The following is a 25145-nucleotide window of genomic DNA, read 5'->3' as shown; positions in this document are numbered from 1 at the left end:
GCACCTTGTTAAAAGTTACTTAACGGACAATTATTTAAAAAGCTCGAGGACAAGTTTAACTTTTAATTAACGAACTATATTGAAATTAACAGTTGGAACTGTACATGGTTAGAATTTGGATAGGTCTTTGTTAAAATATTTCAGTAAAAGCCACATACATGTACCTTTGTTATCAATGACAAACGTATTTAAACAATATGTTATAGATTGAGTCCATGGGGCAATCATGTAATTTTAAAGATTTCATTTCTTTACTTTTAGAACTAATTCTCTCGTAAAACGCTAATAAAGATTGGAATATTATCAAATCACCAAAGGGTCCCAAGTAGGTTTCACAAAATTCAAGCATTCGTGTAAGTAGCTACTCTTCAATAAAAGATTGAAGGAGAATCAATACAAACATAGCTGATACTAATTTATAGCATCAAAAATATGAATATCATAATACTGACGTGATCCCCTATTAATGTTAATGTCATCCTATGTTAATAATCTCCATATGTTGATTTATATGTCCGTTCGAGAGTTTGTCATTCATATAGAGACGCCAATAGCTTTCCGAAAAGTGCGACAAATTTACATCTATGTGTAGCTGTGACATATCATCATCGTGCCAGTGCCTACCATGACACGGTACTTCAGTCAATAAGGTCATATCCGAAAATCCCGTCACTCTTTCACGTCTCTTAATATGATCTTAATGACTTACAACAGAACACTAGCATTCAAATCAATGTTTCAACAGAAACTCCATCCATGATTGTGTCACAATAGTGGCATGTCTGTCTGGTTTGATTATCAACTCATTGTATCATTGTATAAACCGGACACAATTTTCGTGAAACTTGAACATGCATACTTTGAAAATAGCCCTTCAATTTTAAAGGTTAGGTTTCGTGGGATTTAAAGCAAGTTGATTTTGATATACTCGGAGACTGGAATAGATAAGATGTTAAAACCACCCAATTCATGAGCATTTCTACTCAATTTGTATCCTAACAAGAGATGTTTGTCAAACAAATACGCCCCCCTGGAGCAAAATTGAAAAGGTTTATACATATGCATCATTTAATTTATATTAGTATCACCAATTCAAAATATCAAGCAGACAATATCTTCCTATGTCAGGAGCGGATTGACCATGTGAACTAAAAAACAATGGGGTCATCTTCTCCTTAAGGTGTACCAGAGTACCCGGTTTGGTGTCAATCAAGCAAATGATTCTTAAAATATAGGAGACAATATATTCCTATGTCCAGTTTGACCTTGACCTTTGTGCATGTGACCTTAAATTCAAAAGGGGCCATATTCTCGTAAAGATGTACCAGTGCACCAAGTTTGATGTCTGTCAAGCAATGGGTTCTTGAGATATTGAGCGGACAGTATATTCCTATGTTCAGTTTGACCCTTGACCGTGGGCCATGTGACCTCAAAATCAATATGGGTCATTTTTGTCTAAACGGACAGTACATGTAAATTCCTATGTCTAGTTTGACCCTTGACATTTGACCATGTGACCTCAAAATCAATAGGTCTTCTTCTGAAGATGTACCAGTCTACCAAGATTGATGTCTGTCAAGCAAAGGGTTCTCAAGATATTGAACGGACAGTATATTTCTATGTCCAGTTTGACCTTTAACCTTTAGTCATGTGACCTCAAAATCAATGGGGGTTATCTTCTTCTGAAGATGTATCAGTGTACTAAAGTTGATGTCTGTCAAGCAAAGGGTTCTCAAGACATTTAGCAGACAGCATATTCGTATATGCAGTGTGACCCTTGACCTTTGACCATGTGACTTCAAAATCAATAGGGGTCATCTTCTTCTGAAGATGTACCAGTGTACCAAGTTTGATGTCTGTCAAGCAAAGGCTTCTCTAGACATTGAGTGGTCAGTATATTCCCATGTCCAGATTGACCCTTGACCTTTGAATTCAAAATCAATAGAGGTCATCTACTCCTTAGGATGTACCAGTGTACGTTGTGTGATGTCTGTTAAGCAAAGGGTTCTCAAGATATTGAGCGGACAGTGTCTTCCTTTGTCCTGGGTAGATTGACCCCTAATCTTTTGAACTGAAAAACAATGGGGTCCTCTTCTACCCCTTACCAATGAAATATCATTACGATCAAGTAAACGGTTCTCAAGATATTGAGCGGACAACATGTGGTTTATTGACCGACCGCCAGGTGCAAAGCAATATGTCCCATGTATGCAAAATTCTTTGAATAATTTAAAGAATTCAAAATTCTTTGAATGGGGGCATAATAATGTGACAATTCAGTTATTTTTCCACATCTCAATTTGCAGTTGCAAGATTTCAATGTTGCACAAACAACTATATCTCACCTTTGGCATAGCACGGTTAAAAATGATCGTTGTAGAGCATGTAGATCTCTCGTGACATCCGCTGCACAGGATCACTTTATCTGATTACGTCATATTCTTCAAGGATTTACAACAGCACCATCTACAGCAGTTGTCTTTGCTGAAATTTGTAGACTATCAGAAGCAGACTGTTTGCAATCGGCTGCAAGATGCCGGAATAGGAGCACGCATAACTTTACGTGGCATTATTCTTACTTCACAACATCGCCGGAACAAACTTCAATGGTCTCAGATTAATAGCATATGGCTGCGACAACACTGGTTCAGCGATGAATCTCGATTTATACTAGAGGACTAATGCAAGAATCAGAGTGTATAGGCGCGAAAATGAACGTTTTGTTCAAAATTACATCTAGGAGGCTGACCGGTTTAAGGAAGTTAGCTCCTTAATTTTTTGAGCAACAACTAAGTATTTACTGGTTCAATACTGATCCCATTGGTGCAAACATACTACACATATATTACTGAACCGTATCCAGTTGAAAAAATCGTGTCAATTCAAATTTTGAAATGATTTTGCAGGAACTGTATTTTGTGGCGGAAAGATTCATTAATCAAAAAGTTATAAATCTGTGTTACATTACAGTTTCTGGTTCATCTATCTTCTATTTTTATACTCCTATACGTATATTTCAGTTTTTTTATTTCATACATGTGGCGTATATTGCAAGTGAGATAAAGCATTAGCTTTATCACACGCCTGTTTAATAAAGCACTTCCGGTCAGAATTACTTTTGACACCGTCTCGGCTTGGATGAAATATTTTCTGTGTTTATGCATATCGATGCATGAAATAAAGGGTATAACTTGTTATTCTGTATTTATTTAGAATTTATTTTATAGCATAATTAAAATGATATTGCCCCATTGACATATAATGCAGGTTACCGGACATAAAAAATGTCAACTCCATCAATAACTTCGTACATTAAACTAGGTCTACTCAAACATTACGATAAGAAAGATATGTCCATACTATTATCATCAACAAGGAATCAACCGACTACTGGACAGACCTAATCGAAAGTACCTCGACATACTGCGGTACCAAGCATTCACAAGCACAGTCGCTTTTCTCTGGAGCCATTTTGAATGTAATAAATCTCAACAGCTTTAACTTACTAAAGTGCATCAGGATTTTCTCTCATCCTCAGATCCATAAAAACCATGTAAATAAAATCCAAATACACAAACACTGATCCTTTTCATTGTAAACTGAACATTCTAATAACTCTTCATTAAAATATCATTTTCATTTATCGTTGTTACACGTGTTTATTTAAAAAAAAGACAACATCAAACTTTTATCAGAAGGTCAGGCCTACGTTAAAAATAAATACTCGGTCAAGAGTTGTTATTTTGTTGAAATGGCAAAACCATTATTAATCAAAACTATAATCCTTTCTAAAACAATTTTCACCCTTGGTTTCTTTTATAAAAATACTCTTTCTAATAAACAAGAATCAATTATAAACGCACTGTTTTTTCTCGCGTAAGGAAGATTAATAAGTACGACGCCTGAGCCACAGATTCAAAACAAATTTAATCATCTGTTTCTACCATACTGGGGATCATCTCAAAATTAAGCGAAAAGAAAACGGATGAGATAAATAGAACATGTATAATTGCGTATTTTGATATTTGGTTTATCCAAATATCAAAACACACAATATAGATATCCTATATATAGTTTATGACACACGTAGTTGAGACTTGGAACAAGATCAAATGTTGTAATTTATTAATTTGGTTGATATATTTTTTGAAATAGAACACCGATTCTAAAAACGTTTAAATTGATTTACTCGAAATTTTGCATAAAAATTCAATATTTTTGCCAATAATTTAAAAATTTGGTCTCCTGTCCCCACTTTTTAAAGTTCCATTTTAAATTCTAAGACAAGGCCTTAAAAATAGGTGAAATTTTAGAAATTGACATTACTCCTGATATGTCTTTTTAAACTTTTTGATTTGATATCATGATTTTTTTTGATTTTTTTTTTTGGATATCAAGTGCAAAAACGTCATTATTTATTTCTATTACTTGCATTCAACTTTTTTTTATCTGTATTGTTAGAAGACATGATTATGGATCTATTCTATGTAATGATTGGATTCTGTTGCCTATATCTTGTTGACACCAACAGACAAATCAAGTTTAATTGAATAAATTCTAAGTGCAAAAAGGTCATGTTTAGAACACTGTAACTCAATAACAAGCATTGCGAACCCAGTGGTTTTTTTTTCCAGTTTTCTAATTCTCATTCAACGTAGAAATTAAAAATACACTTACATTTTAGAGGTTTTTAAAGACTAAACGACAATATTTTTAAATCGATTTACATCTACATGTACATGTATCATGATTTTGGGCAAGCATATGACATATAAGTTTGGTAAGAATTGGACAGGAAACAATTTTTTATAAAGATTGTATGGGTATCCCATGGCCTCAAAGAGCTCTACGGGGTCAAAGGTAATCTAAGTGCACATTTTTGCAATCTTTTTTCTCTTGAATATATATATATATATATATATATTACGATCCCTCTCACTAGATTACAGTCAAAAATAGGATATTCTAAATCTATGAGCTGATGTATCTTTTCAAATACTACAAAAACATCGCAATCAAATTAATCAATTTTTTGACAAACAAATATTTTTGATTGCTAAGTAACAACACACATAGTACAATTTTGACCAATTTCTGCATCTTTTCGACACAATTTAAACATAATCAAATTGTTTGATGGATAGTAAATGTCCCATTATTTTTAATAATATGATTTTTAACTAGATCCTAATCATTTTAAAAGAATTTTAACAAAAAAATACAATCAAAAGAATTAAGGTCAAAGGTCAAAAATGGAGATTTCGTACTTTATATACACATCCATTATTTTCTAATAATTTGACGTTTTGCCATTTTGTTCCAATGAATAGAATAAATATTGCATCATTAAAACAAAAATATTTACTGTTAATCTAAAATGATCTATGTTTGCACCATTATGATATCATATGTTATGAAAAAGTACTGCCCTCCCCCCCCCCCCCCCCCGTTTTTCCTCCCCGAGTTCAATGTATACGAATGTTCAAGTACTAACTTTCAATCATTAAATTCATATGTACTTGTATCATATTTATCAAAAATGTTCTTATATTCAACCTCTTAAAACCTATTTCTAGACATGATTTTTGATACTGGGTTGTTCCGACAGGGGCATGCGTTCACCATTATCTGTCTATCATCTGGAACTTCACAGCAGACATGTATAAGATAATGCCAAAAAAACTGGAAAAAAAATTCTTAATGCTTAGCCCCAAATACTAATGTATTGTCAGAACTTTTGAATACTCAATTGGCTCTGTAAATGCTTTCTATATCATCAAGGCCCTAAGAAAAAATGCGCATTTAACTTATAATGGTTGGTGGCAACACAGATAGACAAAACCAAATCTTCTGTCAAAATCAGCTGCATAAAATGTGCAGTTCACTGATTAATCGGGTCCCATATCTGAAAGGATGATATCAATGTAATAAAAATAAAATCAATATTGGCCATCATATCTTATTTGTCAGCATTCAAAACACTTGTCATACCTTATAATTAGAAACAGAATAATGATTTTCGTGTTTTGTCTCTTTTTGTATGCATGTTATATCTAGTAATGTAACGTTAAACAGTAAAATGGTACACGCATATCAGTGTACCATAACACCATGATTCCATTTGTGAATATATTATCTGGATTTATTTGAATGTTAATCAAATGTATACGGATTCAACCCTATATTCAACCTCAAAGAGTCCTACCAACTGAATGCCAGGTTGTCACTCCATATGAAATGTCACAGTTCTTGGATTAGGTGTCCCTGTGTCCTCCTCATCTGCATCCTTCCAATGCATATCTGGATTTGCCAGTAGACTGTCACTATCGAAAGATACATGTAAGCTTCACACTAAATATCTGGATGTCAATTACCTTTTTAAAGGGAGTAGTGTTTTGGTGTTAACAGCAATATCCTACACAGACAGGCCAGCATTGGTTGTTATACAGTGTACCTTGACGATTCATCGGTATATTGATGAAGTCATACCATCACACGTGGCTACAAAAATGCAACATCCCGGAGCAGTACTCCATACCACATACTGCTCGTCTGACACGTAATGTTCTGCAAAGACACGGTATTAAGGTTCTCACTTGGCAATCAAAATCAGCATACTTGAACATGCATGGGACAAACTGGATAGGTCCGTGTTTGCCCAACTCTATTTTGCATTGCTTATAGTAGTTATGAGGTTGATCACTGTTCGTTATATTCGCCTTTCATAGGTGTATCCGCTAAAGAAAACCACAGCCTCAGACTCTGCAACAACAGTCTTAGCTCTGTAGTTAGAGTGGAACAATATACCTGGACAATTTTAATATTATGCTATACCGCTGTCGTCCGTCTGTCTGGTCGTCTGTCCCTTTAACTTTTTCGCAACTCCTCCTAAACCCGTTGGGGGATTTTGATGAAACTTAGTACAAAGAAAGACAACAATGTGGAGATGTGTATATTACAAGGGGAATGCTGCACCACTATTTTTGAAGGAGTTAGGGCCATTGGTCTCAGATTTATTTTATGCAAATACCTTGTCTTCGCAACCCCTCCAAAACCTTTTGGGGGATTTTGATGGAACATTTTAAAACGAAAGATCACGATGTGGAGCTGTGCATATTGCAGCGAAAAAGCTGTCCAATTGTTTCAAAGGAGTTGTGGCCCTTGGACGTTTTTCTATTCAAAATACTTTGTCTTCGCAACTTCTCCTAAACCCTTTGGAGGATTTTAAAGAATTTTGATACAAAGAAAGATCACAATGGGGAAGTGTGCATACTGCAAGGCGAATGCTGTCAAATGTTTCTAAAGGAGTTACGGCTCTTGAGTTTTTTTTCTATTCAAAATATTTTGTCTTCGCAACTCCTCCTAACCTCTTCGGGGGATTTTGATGAAACTTGGTACACAGAAAGATCACCATGTAGAAATGTGCATAATACAAGGGGAATGTTGCATCACTATTATTGAAAGGGTTAGGACCCTTGGACTTAGATTGATTTTAAGCAAGTACCTTGTCTTCGCAACTTCTCTTCAATCCTTTGGGGGATTTCAAAGAAACTTAGTACACAGGATGATCACAATGTGTAGATGTGCATATTACAAGGAGAATGCTGTTCCACTATTTTGAAGGAGTCACAGCCCTTGACTTAGATTTATTTAATGCAAAATACATTTTTATTGCAACTCATCCTTTTGTGGATAATCATTTCTGAATCAATAACGTATGCGGGAGTATCAGGTACCTGTTTAGCAGTGCCCTATTTTTGAGACTTAATTGTATCCATGGGAAGACATTGTCAAGCATTGATTAGTGCTCATGGAGGACACACTAGATATGGACCTTAAACTGTTAATGACTACAACCATTAGTGTTTGTGATACTTTGATTATTAACTCAGGGTTTACTTCTTTGTGTGTATGTGTGTGTCATCAATAAATCAATTCTCAGCTATTTTTCATTCTTAACTATGTCTCTCTCTCTCTCTCTCTCTCTCTCTCTCTCTCTCTCTCTCTCTCTCTCTCTCATATCAGTATTTGTATTACACATCCTTATTCTGGACACATCAATATTATTTTGATATCAAATTGTGGCTGGTACACTAGTAAACATCTGAAATATCCCCTGAAAACCATTATCACATTTCTGGATTTTTAGCGTCAGAGGGTACTAGCAAATCAAATAATAGCAAAGGAATACGTCAACTCCCGTCCTACCTTTACCGCGTTTTCATTTTTGAAAAGCAGTAAACGATATCTGATGGCTGATGATCGTCGACTTTATATCCAGTTCACCATAACGATGCGAAAGATAAAACCCCGTGTTCTTAATTACAAAATGCAGTGGTCCACAACAATTGAAATTTCTACATGTATTTCAAGTACATTAATATTGCCATAATTTCCCTTATCATTCTGATCATATATTAATTATAAGATCTGATTTATGGTGGCACACATCCTCTACAGATAATTCAAACATGAAACATGTTAATTTACATTTAGATTGAGAACATCTTTCATAAATTAAATTTGATACAACTATTTATCAAGTACACCGTCGAAACTAATTTTAAGGGGAAATTATTTTCGTTTGAGACAATGTTTTAGACTCAAGAATTGTAATGCATTTCATTAAGTAGAAAATTTGGTTGACACTATTTCATTTCAAATTCTTTGAATACCGATTATATGATATTAGAATTTCTAACTTCATTTTTTTTTTCAGCTCCACTGCGAGATTTTCGATATACTTCACCAACTGATTCTTTTGTGGGTAAAGATGGAAAGGAATTGTCAGCTTCTCTGGAATGCGTTTATCCACCAGATTTTGAAAATTTGGTATTGCAGTATAGTATTAAGGTATTACATAGATATATTGGTTGTAACAAAAGTAGCGTAAACCATAGCCTTTATCATATACCATTTTTGACGTGTTTATACACGACGCATGTTTCAATTGGTTCTAGTAGAACTTCATCATGATGAATGTATTTGTGAGTACGAAACAAATTAAAAGTACTAACAAAATGGGGAACTCGCTTTGGGTTTCCATGAGCATTTCTGATCGAGATTTGTTTGCTATCAACTGTGAACTTTTCAATAGACTTCTTTTCAAGACCACTCTACGCATTTCAAACCAAGCTTATAGCAAAGTATCCTTCGGTAAAAAGCACTTATACTCTGGGGCCGCAATGTTTCCGAAGGGAAATGATTAAAACAATAAAATTGGGATCTTATTTGATTTAGATAACCCAAATCTTGCGTGAGCGCCTCGTCATGTAATGAACACTATATTTTGTTGAAATCATCACTACGGGTCATGGCGGGGTTGCAATAAGAATTTGAAGTTTATTTAGCCAATCGAAAAAGTATACATCTGAGCTTGTAAAAATGTAATGGAGAAACATCGAATGTTCAAACTTTGAAAGTGTCCCACGTCTGATGTTAATTTCCCTAGAGGTGTTGCATAAAAGATCGATAAATTTAAGTTATTCAAATATATGCTAAAAACCAATTGTAACTTATGTCTTGATTCAAACATTTTTGAAAATAAGTTTAAAAGACGTGAATTGACAAAAAGTAGACAAAATAATTCGAGTTTAAATCAAGCAATAAGCGATTTATATGAATTTTAGCGTTGAAATGGAGGAGTATCCCCGAATTGCAGAAGAAAAACTGCCTACGTGAAACAAAATTATCATGAATATGTTCTTCGTTTTTTTTTTTTTACTTTAAAACTGTCGCTTTGAAATTTTGTTTCATCGGGGCATTTTTTTGTAAAAGTCAAAAAATCAAAACGACTTCAAATATATTATTTCCAACTTCACCTACAGACAGGTACGTTAATTTTCCTTTGAAATGTATGGTCTACTGCGTGGATCAGTCGATAAAGTCGTCGTCTTAAATATGTAAAGATGTGTTCGTTTTTAAAACGACCGGGTTCGAATCCCTCACGAGCACAATTTAGTTTTTCATATTACATTTTCCATCTAAACAAATTGTCTTCATTGAAACACACGTCTAGTTTTTATATATGTTTCAGGTCAAATCTCTGTTTATTACAATGTGCCGAGTTTGAAATAATGTTCCAACCTGGACACTGTTTAGTTTGTGAATGGGATTCGCTGTAAAACACACCGAATACAGCATGCGATACCTGTGTTTTAATAGTCAAGGTTGCTAACGAGAACTTTTATATTTTTCTGAGTGAAAGGTTTTGACAAAGGCATAATATGGTGTCTTTCACGTAGAACCGTTGAGAACTTTGCAAAGCTATGAAAGGAAAATTTTATAGGTAAATAACCGTTAAACAGTTTGACTGGATGTTATGTATTGCTATGATGAATTCCTGTTTTCAGGTGCATATACATATAATTTTGTTGAACTTTATAATGCGTATTAAACTTTCCATATTTTGTTTGTGGTCAGAGTTATGTACAGTTGCTAATTGTTGGTTGTAGAAAATAATACATAGAATATAAGAGCTTTTAGACTAATAATAGAATATTAAATATTTGATACACTCGTAACATGTAACCGTATATATTGTTTCTGATATTCAGAAGGGAAAAAGCACAATTTAATTTTCACGATTTCAAAACTTGTGTTTATACTAAATATATAATATATTGACACATAAAATGTAGTAGGTTTGCCCTTAGCACTGGGGAATCCTACAGGTATTTAAATGACAAATACGCAATAAGAGTATAAATATGGATGAAAGTCAGTTCTACGTCAAGTGCTGGCACCGAGCTCCGATTAGGGAAAATTCCCGCTTCGGTGCAACACCCTCAAATTTAGTGCTGCCGATGAAGAATATTCAGTCAAAAAGGTCAGTTCTGCAAAAATGAAATCAAATATTTATCAATGTACTAACAAGTGTAATGATCATTGATTTTTATCACAAAAACGGTAATATTAAGTTCACATAGTTAAAAGGTGCATTCTTGCATCATCTGCATACATTACCGTACTTATAAAGAAACAATGAAAATCACAGTAGTAATATTTCGCTGAATCTTTTAAATATTTTTCAATTTTTTTTTCTTTTTGTTCTACATGTAGAATGAATCGCCTGTTTATTCCGTGTTACATATAACGCTATTGTTTACTGGATAGATGCATATATTCTTAAGAATTTGGGGACAATAAAACGTGTTTTAATGAAATCCTAAAATCGGTCTCTGTAACTCGAATTCTTAATACAAGTGATTCAGACATCAGTAGCCTATCAAATGCATAGGTTTTCAATATTTGATCGCGATTCATTCCCTTCCATTCGATGCACCGATTAAAATTCCGGATTTCGGTTCGGTTTGGATTTTGCATACAGCAAAACAACAAATATGGCGTCCGAGTGATATGCAGAACAAGTGCCATGATGTGGATTTTTATGCAACAGAGATTTAGGTCACCTGAGTAAACTAAGATGACCTATTGTAATTGGTTGTCGTCCGTCGTCGTCCGCCGTCCGTCTTGCGTTAACAATTGAACATTTTTAACTTCGTCTTGATAACTATCATTCCAATTCTTTTCATATTTGATATGAAATATCATTTGGACAAGGATGACATAAATTGTAAATTTCAGGACTCCAGTACCCCTGGGGCCTTAGGGGCGGGGCAAAAACTGTCCAAAAGTGACTAATTTTCAAAAATCTTCTTCTCAAGAACAACACACGTGTAAGAAAAACTAAATGCATAGTGATGTAGAGCAGGACGATCTCTACCTAAATTTTGAATTTCATGATCCCCGGGTTAGGGGTTCTGACCCAAGGGTGGGGCCAAACTTGTTATATAGTGTTTATGAGTAAAACACTTAAATAACATCTTCTTTGGTTCTATTGATACTAAATTGAAAGTAATGGATATTTAGAAAGATCAGGTAGTCGTTACCAAAATTGTAAATTTTATGATCCCAAGAGTAGGGACCAAAATGGTCAGTTATTAGATGTGTGAACAATAGACATATTAACCTTCTTGATAACTATTCATTCCAATTCTTTTCAAATTTGGTATGAAACAAATTGCTGTTATAAAATTTAGAAATTCATTTCAAAATTAAGGATTATCTCCCTCATGCATAGCTCTTATCCTTGGACGAATTTGGCTCCACTTGTTTGGCACGCTGTTTTTGGCTATATTTAGATCTAAAACTTCATAGTTATTTCGGATTTCAAACATTTCGGTTTAGCATCACTGAAGAGACATTATTTGTCGAAATGCGCATCTGGTCCATCAAAATTGGTACCGTATAAGTTTTACATTTGGAACAAAAGGGACATAAATTGTAAATTTCAGGATTCCTGCTCCCTGGGGCCTTAAGGGTGGGGCAAAAATTCCCCAAAATAGACAAATTTTCAAAAATATTTTCTCTAGAACTGCCTACGTGTAAGAAAACCTAAACGCATAGTGATGTACAGCAGAAAGGCCTCTACCAAAATTATAAATTTCATGATCCCCGGGGTAGGGGTTCTGAACCCAGGGCGGGGCCAAACTTGTTATATAGTGTTTATGTATAAAACACTTAAATAACATTTTCTTTTGTGCTATTTATACTAAATTGAAACTAAATGGATAGAGCAGGTAGCCTTTTACCAAAATTGTAAATTTGATGATCCCCAAAGTAAGGGTTCTGACCCCAGGGTAGGGTCAAACTTAGTATATAATATTTATGTGTAAGTTTGCTGATACTGTATAAAATCTAAATGCATACTTGATGTTGTAATGTTAATACACCTATTATTTAAAGCCTTTCATCAGTGTATGCACTTTTGATGGCAGTGAAGTTTTAAGAACATATCTTGTTTAATACTGTTGCTGAACACTCGAATTTAGCTTAGATATTCAGAACAGGAATTTTTTTTCTATATTTCATAGCCCATGGAAGTAGTGATACTTTTTCACTAGTATTCAGGTGACAAATAAGGCCTGTGGGCTTCTTGTTAAATCTGTGTTGAGATTTAGCATTTTTACCACTCAGATACAAACAGAATATTGTCTGTAAGATCGTGCAGTTTATTTTTACATGGCATCTTGCATTTCTGTCAGTGCTACAGTGAAATCAACATCGTAGATAATGCCATGGATTAAATGTTTTGAATATGAGAGAAGTAAATCAATAAAGGAGAGATTTTCAAAGACTATCAATTGATAATTTACGTATCAATGAAAACAATATTACATATATACATTTTAGATTGACTATAGATTTGTTTAATAATCCTAACATGCAACACATTAATAGAACAAGTTTTCATGGACTGTCAATGTTTTCTTTTTTCTATCAAAGTTATAAGATGACGTTATAAATAGATCTGATGTTTACAAATTACGACATATAGTAATACAACTTGAATAAAAATAGATCAAATATTATAATCATTAGAACTGTTTGTGCTGTTATTAGATAGATTGGACCTAACATGAACCGAATCGAAAATAACCGAATCGTGCTGTTCTGAATCGAAACCGAATCGAGCTACTCCTGAATCATGCCAGCGCTAAATATTTCGCTTTTTGAGCATGTATCAACATCATGATTCAACAAATGATCGTCATAGAGCAACGATTATATATCATAATGACTATAAGAATACACATCTTGTAACATTAATTGTCATTAGTTCAATAAGAAATGATAGGTCTCGACATTTTAACGACAAATATAGCAATATACTATGACTAAACAGACTGATAATGCACCATGAATTAACTAAGCATATAATTATTGCAATTATCAACCTCGCCATATCATGAATTTATGTTGAAATCAATAAAACATATAAACCACATTGACATTTAAGAGGGTGTCCATTATGATATCAGGCAGAGGTCGGCACATGCTATCTCTCAGATTTTCATGAAACTTTGTGCACAGGTTCCTACTGACCCCAATATGAAATTTGCCAAATAAAAAGTTTCTATCATGTTTAGTTTGGGTTCGACATGGAAAAACAACTTTGAGATAATTTTCGGTGCAAAAAGGTCACGAAATATTGGAAAAAAGTGCTATGTTTGAACAGCTCTAAAATGTCATATAACTAAAAAATAGAGAAAAGCAATATTTTATATGTTAGATATACACTATATGCAATAACTAAGAGGGTTTTTGTGTGTATATTCATCCAATGAATGAATTTATTAATTGTTAAAATTGCACATATTTCACACCAATATATTTTACAAAATAATGATCAAAATATAAGATCTCACAAAACCCAATACAATGTCTCAAAAGAAATAAATTATGTATAACCAGAAACTTGAAGAGGTGTATTTCAAGTTACAAAAATAAATTCAGTGGGAAAAGCAAGGTTTGATGGTGAAAAGTTGAACTGAAATCTCAAAATTTTCAATAAGTGCAAAAAGGTCAACTACTTAAATGAAGATTGTTGAACTACATAAATAGAAATAAATATGAAGTAGATATAACAAAGCAATGATTAAATGATTAAAATTCATGAAAAATTACTAGAACATATGAACATTCAGAAATAAATTTCATGTCTTTGTATACATTCTATATAATAAAGGCAAAAAAAAAAAAATGCCTATGTAATTCATTGTATAAAATTTTACAATGTTGATTTTTAGAGGTCATTTCTGACACAGGATTTGAGATAATAGTCCATTAATTAACACACATATATGAAGTTAAAATTATCATTAAATCAAATTTTAATAAATTGCCTATCATGAAGAATCTAAAATCATTCACTCACATTACAAACTTGACATTGGCAGATCCCGAGGGGGTTGGGGGGAGGGATAGAAAACACCCTCTCCTTTTCTCTGGGACATCTAGATAGTTATTTAGCATTAACCAGAAATTTTTTGACTCTCTTGTAAAGCATTTCCCTTTGCATTCATGAAATAACATGCCATATTCCATTTTCTGCCTACATCAGATTGGCAGACTTGCTTTAATGCATGTTTACTCTGATGTTGAAATATATATTGACCACTTCCAGATACACAAAATGTTTGTTGAATTTTACCCAGTGACAGAAAATGTTCATAAAGTATCTTCAACTGATGCATAAAAGGTTACATGTAACTAGCAATCAATAATAAACATATTTACTTTATCAATTCATCGGATATGACCTAATGCAGATTTTAGATCATTTTTCTGGACCCCCCCCCCCCTTTCAAATCACTGGATCTGTCTCTGTTTAACAAATGACAATAAACAAATCATGTCTTAATGCCTGGTACTTAGTAGCATGGTTTGCAAAGTAAGAGCTAGTACATATTTCTGACATTTGTTACAAACAAACTTTTCCCCTAGAAATTATGAAAATTGGCACTGAATTTATATTGATACATGTATATTAACAATTGACACATTTCACAGTATGGAATCTTATTTTGCCACCCCACCACTCTCTTCTAATTTATGTCTAATGCCATAGCAGTGTTTCTTTTGAATATTGGTTCACAAACAGGAATAAAATTTGTCACTTCAAAAATTGAAATATGCTGCAACCATAAAGTTAAAGTAGTGGTCATCATTTGATTATCTTTTTCAGCTGCAAAGTGTTTCTGTGAAATAACTGTCAACATATCTAGATTGAAGTGGAACTATGAGTTCTGCAATTCCCCTTATAACTTCACAAGTCTTTTGTCTGTAGTAATTCTGTGTTCTCTCCAAAGCCTCTTCCTATCTTGGACTTGGCTGAGATCTAAATAACAACAGTTGTGTAAATTAATGGAAATAAAATGATGAACATGTTTAAATAGCACTGTAAGCAACGCACTAAGAAAGTCAAGATCATAGGTTTGATATAGTCACAAGGTCAAAGGTCATGATATAAAAATAAATTCTGGTCATTAGGCATTTCATGTGAAACAAACTAACCCAATACCTTATCCCTCAAGATATAACAGATCTGGTAATAATGAATGTTTTTCAAAAGTAGGTCAACATGGTCAAAGTCAGAAGTTCAAAAGTAAAGCTCTTTTCATTAGTAATCTATAATATGTGAAATCTATATCAGAGCCCAATCCAAAGTGACTGAGAAACTATATACCAATTTAAAGTTTTTGAAAATCATGCTATTTTAAAGACTAAGGTCAGGTAATAAATTAAAAGTCTGGTAATAAAGAATATACACATTTTGTATATCTTTATGTAAAATATCAATATAATAAAATCTGGGTTAAACTTCAAAAGCAAGGTCACAATATCAAACAGCATGGTATCAAATGAAAGTTCTTGCCATAAGATATCTAAATACTAAACATAAAAGGCTAGACTACCTTATATATAGTTCAGGAGAATTGTCTACTGTAGGTTATATTTTGTTAAAAGTAGGCCAAACACATAAGTAAAAAAAAAATTGATATCAAAAGAAATGTTTTATTATAAGGAATAAAAATATGAAATATGAGAGCCATAATACTAGCATGAGCAAGTTCCAGACAGACATTGCCCCCCCCCCCCCCCCCCCCCCGACTTTACTCATGGGTGCATAGAAATGAAAAATGAATCAACACAAATTAGGAACATTTGCAATTTGAAAGGATTTAGTGTGGCCCTTCTAACCTTGAAAAGAATTTGTTTTAATTTCCTGTATATTCCCACATCATACTTTGATCTCCTCCATACCCTAATTCTTTAGCCCCTGAATTGAACAAAATAAAATTTACACTACCTGAAGATCCTTGTTTATGAATATAACTAATCATTGACATACTCTTTTTGAGAAGAGGATTGTTAAAGATGTTTCCTTATAGTATCCCTTATAAAACTTTGACCCCCTATTATAGCCTCATCCTACACCCAGGTCATGAATTGAACTAACTGCAATCTACACAACCTGGGAATGCTTGCATATTTTCATTACATTGAACGACCCCATCCTATTTTTGCCTTTTCTTGATTATCTCCCTTCAAAGGGGGCATGACCTTTCATTTAAACGAAAATGAATCTCATTCAATTGGGCCAGTGGTTCTGGAGAAGATGAAAATGGGAAAAATTATTACCACAATGATGACAACAGAATCCAGACAAATATTTATGAGAAAAGCTCTCTTGAGCCTTCAGCTCAGGTGAGCTAAAAAAAAAAAAACAACTATATATTCATTGATTCAAAAATTAAACCACATTCTGATTTCAAAACATCACCTCTGACTTATATATATATATACGAGCTAGTATTTGAAATTATCTAAACAAGAATTTTCTGAAGAGAGTTTAAAACTTGTCGAGTGGGTTAAAATCTTTGATAACAGTCATGAATTAAAAATGCATGTATGTGTTGTGTGTGGCATAGTGACATCACATAAAACTTGCAATATGAAGGGTCAAGGTCGTAAGGTAAAAATGTTACTATCATATGACATGAAGGAACACACATTTCTGAAATATCCAACCCCCATCTCTAACCATTCTTATGTTATTGTCAAAGTTAAAGTTTTCATATTCTACATGTATGTCTGTCAAGTGATTTAAAACAAAAGGATTGTGACATCATAACATTGGATGCCTTTGGTCAGGATTTGTCTCAAGAAATATACATGTCAAATGTGGAATTAAGCTCTTATCTGTAATAGTTCTAAACTTACATAATTTATGAATTATGACAATATGACAAGGTCAGATGTACCATGTTCTGAATTTAAAATCTTTTGATTGAAATAAATAAATATACTCACTGATACAGTCTGATAATTGGCTTGAAGTAGGGGTGATTTGACTATAATTATTTTCCAAATCTGTAATGAAATGGGCGTTGTATTCATTATCAAGCTTTGGTAATTGGTATATACATGTATGTCACACTAATACACTTTAGTACCTGTGTGCATGCAAATAAATCATCAGATTTAAACCATCTGAATTTTATAATCAATTCAGCTTAAATTTAGAGAAATTAATGATATACATCAACCTGTAACACACACCCCACCCCCACCCACATAATGGTTCTTATAGTTGCATAATTACATGAATAAATATATATCATTATTTTTTTATATTTGTTATTCAGTTTTTGTCACATACATACATGTACATATACTACCCTCTCACACTGATTCATTCATCCTTTAATAGTTATTAAATCTAGGAATCCAAAAAACAAACACATGTGAAAAGTAGCTAGTAAAAAAAAATCAGTCAAAAATAATGTGATATAATTTTAATATATATTATTTTTTATGCATGCATGCTGATATGTACATAGCTTGCAGGACAATAAACACTTTTCACCACTTTCATCTTGTTTTTGTGTGATTCTATTGTTTCTTAATTCAATGATTTGTGGATAAACATTGTGTTGTAGTACAGATTTTAAAAATCCCTACATTAACACCACCCCCCCCCCCCCCCCCCCCCGATTGATTTAATGTTGTTTTTACTGTGGGGATTTATCATTTTAATCATTATTATGTTAAAAAGAATCATTTCATCAAATGAATTGTTTGCATTGACACATCATGAGAACTTGCATCAAAATTGTCTATCAATCAAAGACAGTTTTCAAAGAAAAATAACAGAGAAAATTCGACATTTATACTTACCACTTCCAACGGGAACAAATATTTCCCTTGAAACATTGAAGTTTACTGCTCTGTCTGCTTTACACTTTCCTTTGTGTAGTAGATAACAACATTTGGTGGTGGTTGCCTCCAGTAAATCCCCAAAGAATCGCAATGACCTCGGCATACTAGTAAGCATCTGCACCGTGCACGATAGTTACTTTTACGTCGAATTCGAAGTACCCCGATCTGTACAGCAGGGGGTCAATCTCGGTTGAATATTACACGCAGTTCCAACTTTAAAATATCTTGAATATCCACTTATGTCTTTTGAACAATTATTAAGGGTTGACAAGTCCCTAAAATAAGGACCACTCCTAGAAAAACTTCACGTTTCTATCACTTGTCAGCCATATCTGTTCACCCACGAAACTTTGATAAGGTCCGGGCTGAATATTTATTTTTCACCATCAAATTAAAAAAAAAATTAATTCCACGTTTACACTTGATAAAAAAAATCGAGATAAGTGAAAAATGTTCTAAATAAATACTGTTTTCTTCGAAAATTACAATTTATGCAAGTTTCGGATCATTTTACATTTTTTACGCCAAGGGAGGTAACTCAAATTACTGGCTTTTTGGCTACTTCTGTCAGTAAATGCTCAACAACAGCATTGTTTCCCAGCAATTTTATTGTTTCATTTTAATTATTAAGGAATTTCCTTCAAATATTGTTTATACTTTCTGGACAAATTTTATTGTATTGGGTATTATTTAACTTTACAAAATGATCATTTTCTATAGATTATATAGTGTCCTCGAATTTATGAAATAGGCCAAGTTTTGGCATCTAACAATGTTTTTTGTGAAATTCACTTTACATACGATAAAATTGGCGTATGACCTTAACTTTTATTGGGTATGAATACAATTTTGGGGAATTGCATGTGCCAGCCGTATTATAGCTACTGCCTGATATCTCCGTGGACGGCCTCTTAAATCAAAAACATCTGATTTGCGTCAAAATAAATCTAGTACTTTCATATAAATTTCAAATTAACTGAAATATACAAAGGTTCAAAGCATATATATCATTTTCAATCAAATTCCATATAGGTACTTACCCTTTTGGTGGATTTAATCACAATAAAGCTCTTTGGGTCTTTCAAGAAAACCGCCTCCGACACTCACGGGCGGAAACAAACATAGCCACAGTAAAAGTGAAACCCGGAACCGCAAAATTTCCTGATTGAGAACATCACACCTAGCAAACATAACATTGTTTATGCGTTGATATTATTATGCGTTTTGAAATCTAAAATGCTATAAATTTTGTCAACAGCTGTTTATTTCATATCGCGAGGGCATGCTCCGCTTAGCGGTGCTGTCATTACCCTCTAAATCGCCATTTGTTCTACCATTTCAAATTCTTAAACCACTTGTTTTTTCTTTTTGCGTAATTCTAGCAAATATTTACTAATATTAATACGCTTCATATATACAGTATTATTGGAAGATAAATGTATATATATGTAAGTTTTGATTTCAATATATTGTAGATAAAGTCAGTTTTGGGTGAATTATATATGGTCTACATTTGGTTTAATTTTGATGATATATACACTTTTTAGTACTGTATGTAAATGTATATCCATTTAATAAGAATTACATACTGCTCGGGATCAAAATGAAGTACCACATTTAAATAAATTGTCATTGATATGATTTTCATATCAAACGCCATTTTTCAAAACAACATGAGAGCAACAGTTGTTGTTTTATTCACATTCAAGGAGTCTAGCCTCTGCGCATGCACAGGCATCACTTTAGAGTTACCCGAGTCTTCCCAATCAAACGTGCCCTATATAATTGTGCTTCGAGTACATGGTCAGTGAATTACATGAAATAGTGTATAGTGTACGTTGATACATGTTGATTAATTTATAATTGAATAGAAATTATGTTCTGTACTATTCGTTCTTATGATATACCTTGCAAACTGATTATCGTTAACGTTATTTAATTAGATAAGCTTCTTGTAATTTTATGCAAATGACACCATTCTAACGTGTCAATACATACATTGAGTTAACACATTATTGCTTCTTACTATCTCAAGACAAAATCAATTACTACCAGTTTCTTTTATTTCAGGGAGTTCATCAATTTAATAATTTCACGAAAAGAAAAATAAAGATCGAATTCAAAAAAAATGCCACAACTTCTTGCAAGGAGCATGAATTTAAACTTACAGCTCGTATACAAATTCTGTGTGAAGATTTCGATAACTTATACGTCAACTTTAAGTTTGTCTACTCGGCATTCACTGGAGAAAAACGAAGTACGCAGGAGACCGTCTATATAAAATTTCCAGGTGATTACCGTGCGTTTTACAACTACTCAATAAATATTATGTAGAATAACACTAATGGAAAGTTCTTCTATATTCTAATATCAAATTTTCATTTTACAGGGCATCTTGAATGCAGAGATAATGAAAATGCTGATGCATGTGACCAGAAAAACGGTAAAATTATCAATCAGCAAATAAGGGTTTTCACACACCATGAATTTCCGCCTAACCGGGTTTACTTCAATCATCCATTTATCTTAATCATCTGTTTGATTCTTTTAAGTTCAATGATTTATCATTTTAGAATATCTTATTTCACACAAACTTTAATAACTGATATTTAGTTCTGTCATGAAACGTACATTTTGTATTTATTGTGAAAGTTCTAGCTGCAGTTCTAATGTAAAGAGCAAACTTTCAAATTGAAATAATAACACACGTACACAAACAGGAATAAAACATAGTGTCTTTGTCAGAGGTCAATCAAAGTACTGAAATCCGGTTTGTGATAAGCATAAGCACCAATCAGGATCACAAAATTAAACTAATACTTAGAACTCGGTCAATATTGTATTTTTGTCGTTAATTACATGTAATATGCTTCAATACGCATCGTCGCATTGTCCTGTTTACACTACGTCAAATGTAGTAGCTGTATGATTGAAAAAGTCCTCGACTTCATGAATATTTAGATTAAATAGTCAACCAATCGGTGAGGTTCCATGATTTTTTTTGATTTGTTGTTTTTTTTTTTTGTTTTTTTTTGTTTTTTTTTTTTTTTTTTTTGTGGAAAGAAAATCATTCGGAGGTCATTGCGTGCTCGTAAATTTGTAACTAATGGACACTTCTCCGTTGACTTCACCGGCCGTGTAATAAATTCAACATATAATATGCGTAACCACGCCGCTCTGTTTAGATAATTGTCCGATCAACTATTATCTTTCAGATTTCAACCCATCCACTTTACCCCGAATTTTCTCATCAAGTTTAAGAATACGATTAAGTTTATTAACACAAAAATTACAAACGTAACCACTGCTCTTAATGCGGATTTTAATTAATAAATACTTATAAACTTTAATTACTTCTGTAAACAGGGATCTGTAGCCTTATCTGTCCGTTATTACTTGTAAATAAATGCTGCACGTTTTAGTTGTGGGCGCAGCCCTGAAAACATCGGAAATCTGTGTTACTGTGACTGTGATTGGTCAAAAATAATTATTGTGTCATTTCATGAATATTCATGAAAATCAAGGGTTTCGCTGATCATGAAGCCACGGTTTGAGGTAGGGTAGGTACTACCGGACTTATACCTGTGTCACATTACACTGCGATTAGGTATCCGACTAGGTAGCGGGTTCTGAGCGGCCTGAGAATGCCAAAATCTGAAAAGTGTCCGGCCGGGGACCATGCGGTGAGAACACGCCATTCAGGGCCCGTATACCCCACCGGCAGCTTTTAGCGCGGAGTTAAATCCTGGCGATGTCAACCCCATCGTAAGATAACGCTCACGTGCTTCAGCGAGTTGTAGACGTAGGAACGGCAGTCTCAGATGCCTCGGAGGATTGGCCATGTCGATGTTGATGGCAACAGCGTCGATGATGATGTTGGAGATGATGACGATGACGATAGGTATTTATACACCAGTTTGCAATTGCCTTAATTGCACTTAACACGCATGAAAAGGCAAAGGTCACCGAACGATACCCGGATGTTCTCAGAACGGACATCGTCCGGGCTTCATCCGATACCCCTCAGGTGTCCGAGCGGTGACCGCACGGGGGTACCTAGTCCGTACGATGTCCGTATGGGTACCGGACGTACCCCTCCTGGTTACCTACCGATAACCTTACGGATATCGGGCGGCCACCAACACCATCATTCCATACGCTCCCCGCCCGGTAAACATACGGCTGCCTTCCTTGTCCCGCCCGAGGTGCGGGCGGTATATGAGAAGAGCTAATCACCCGGCAGACTTGGAAATGTGTCCCTACGGTGTTAGATCTTGACAGGTCCCCCACCGATACCTATACCTCGCCCGGTACCCGCTAGTAATGTGACACAGGCATTAGTTATGCCTGTGTCACATTACTAGCGGGTACCGGGCGAGGTATAGGTATCGGTGGGGGACCTGTCAAGATCTAACACCGTAGGGACACATTTCCAAGTCTGCCGGGTGATTAGCTCTCCTCATATACCGCCCGCACCTCGGGCGGGACAAGGAAGGCAGCCGTGTGTTTACCGGGCGGGGAGCGTATGGAATGATGGTGTTGGTGGCCGCCCGATATCCGTAAGGTTATCGGTAGGTAACCGGGAGGGGTACGTCCGGTACCCATACGGACATCGTACGGACTAGGTACCCCCGTGCGGTCACCGCTCGGACACCTGAGGGGTATCGGATGAAGCCCGGACGATGTCCGTTCTGAGAACATCCGGGTATCGTTCGGTGACCTTTGCCTTTTCATGCGTGTTAAGTGCAATTAAGGCAATTGCAAACTGGTGTATATATACCTATCGTCATCGTCATCATCTCCAACATCATCATCGACGCTGTTGCCATCAACATTGACATGGCCAATCCTCCGAGGCATCTGAGACTGCCGTTCCTACGTCTACAACTCGCTGAAGCACGTGAGCGTTATCTTACGATGGGGTTGACATCGCCAGGATTTAACTCCGCGCTAAAAGCTGCCGGTGGGGTATACGGGCCCTGAATGGCGTGTTCTCACCGCATGGTCCCCGGTCGGACACTTTTCAGATTTTGGCATTCTCAGGCCGCTCAGAACCCGCTACCTAGTCGGATACCTAATCGCAGTGTAATGTGACACAGGTATAATCGTGGCTAGCGACGATGTTCAATACGCCGGGATCGAGATACGTCCGAGTTGTTTCCCTTTGGAAAACTCTTTTACAACTTGTTTACATGCGGGATTGGGACAAATGTTCATCATTGTATAAGTGAATGTGCTCAGTAAGTTTCTCATACAAAGTTTCATCACCAGAATTCGACTGATACACAATCTAAGTAAATGGTGAGTATTCAGGGAGTAATTAAATACATGGGATTCTTATCATATCACGTTATTTCTTTGGTTGTACGTATCATACCCAGGAAATTTATTACAAATATGACATTGTTTTTATGTTTCCATTTTAGAAAAACATTTCTTTTGATAGAATTGTGTATTTTTAACATTTGTACATTTTAAAGAAAAGTCGCTTTTCATACATTTTATCGTCTACCTCACTGACTGAAGATCCACTCTGTCCCACTTCGACCTTCAAAGTTCAATCACTGAATTGATTTTGGGTGAAGTTTAACAGATAGAAAAATTGAAATTTAACATAATCATTAGAATGTCATTAGGACAAATAAGTGATCACTCTTGGACCCTTTGTAACTTTCTCTTTCCTCTTCTAGAAATTCAACATCATGGAATTTTCACACTGGTTAGGGACATAAAATGTCATACAATTTATTGCTAACATTATCTTCTACATAAGCGTACCTTCGAGTTTATATATATAAGTATATTTTGTGAAATTGATCAGCACAGGTCACACATATGACTTCAATTGTAAACTCTCTAGAATGCTTAGATAATAGACATGTGAATGCTTATGACAGCTACGCTAAGACAAAACACATAGTACAGTGTTTGATTTCACTTTCAATTGAGAAAGTCTCTTTCTTTTCGTTATGATCTTTAATATTGTTTTGAAAACAATGTATTTGATAGTAAAAAGAATTGCGTTCCTTTACAATGATTCAGGATATCCTGTATCAAAGTAACTCTATGAGCAATATGTATTGACAACTTTTATGAAGTTTTCTTTACCGAAACTGAATATATAGGCGCATTTGATTAACTTCATTCAGAGTGAATGGTGATCAGACTGGTAAAACAGTTTACTTTTCATCATAAATCATGGTACCTGAACATATAACTTAACTCAATTAGTTTCTTGATTTCATTTTTTTTTTTTACAAAAAAAGATATATAATTACTATATCTATTGATTTTTCACTCAGATGACCTAAATTGCTATTGGTCTGCGCCCATCACTGTGCGTTAACAATTGAATGTTTTTATCTTCTTTTCAAATGAGTGTAAATTTCATGATCCGAGGGGTAGGGGTTTTGGAACCAGGGCGGGGCCAAAATGGTCATAGTGATTAAATGTCTTTTGTCATTTGAAAGATTTCTTTAATTTTGTTCGATCGAAAACAAAGAAAACTTCCAAAAACCTTCAATATCACAATTCAAACTCTTGTAAAATGTCCATAATGCTTCTCAAAGTTTAGGCCC

The 25145-nt window shown here is 34.4% G+C and overlaps 1 protein-coding gene across 1 annotated transcript in view; it reads left to right on the top strand.

The window, feature by feature from the left end:
• LOC125676951 (uncharacterized) overlaps positions 1-25145 on the top strand; it is a 184807-nt gene that overhangs the window by 144897 nt on the left and 14765 nt on the right. The window contains exons 12-14 of the mRNA XM_056157908.1: positions 8720-8853; positions 20638-20857; positions 20957-21010. Of these exons, the coding sequence (XP_056013883.1) occupies positions 8720-8853; positions 20638-20857; positions 20957-21010 (408 nt within the window). The remainder of the gene's footprint in view (positions 1-8719; positions 8854-20637; positions 20858-20956; positions 21011-25145) is intronic.

Source organism: Ostrea edulis, chromosome 3 (genome assembly GCF_947568905.1).
Source record: "Ostrea edulis chromosome 3, xbOstEdul1.1, whole genome shotgun sequence".
Lineage (NCBI taxonomy): Eukaryota > Metazoa > Mollusca > Bivalvia > Ostreida > Ostreidae > Ostrea > Ostrea edulis.
The sequence above is the reverse complement of the archived record's forward strand: the minus strand, read 5'-3'. Positions and strand labels throughout refer to the sequence as shown.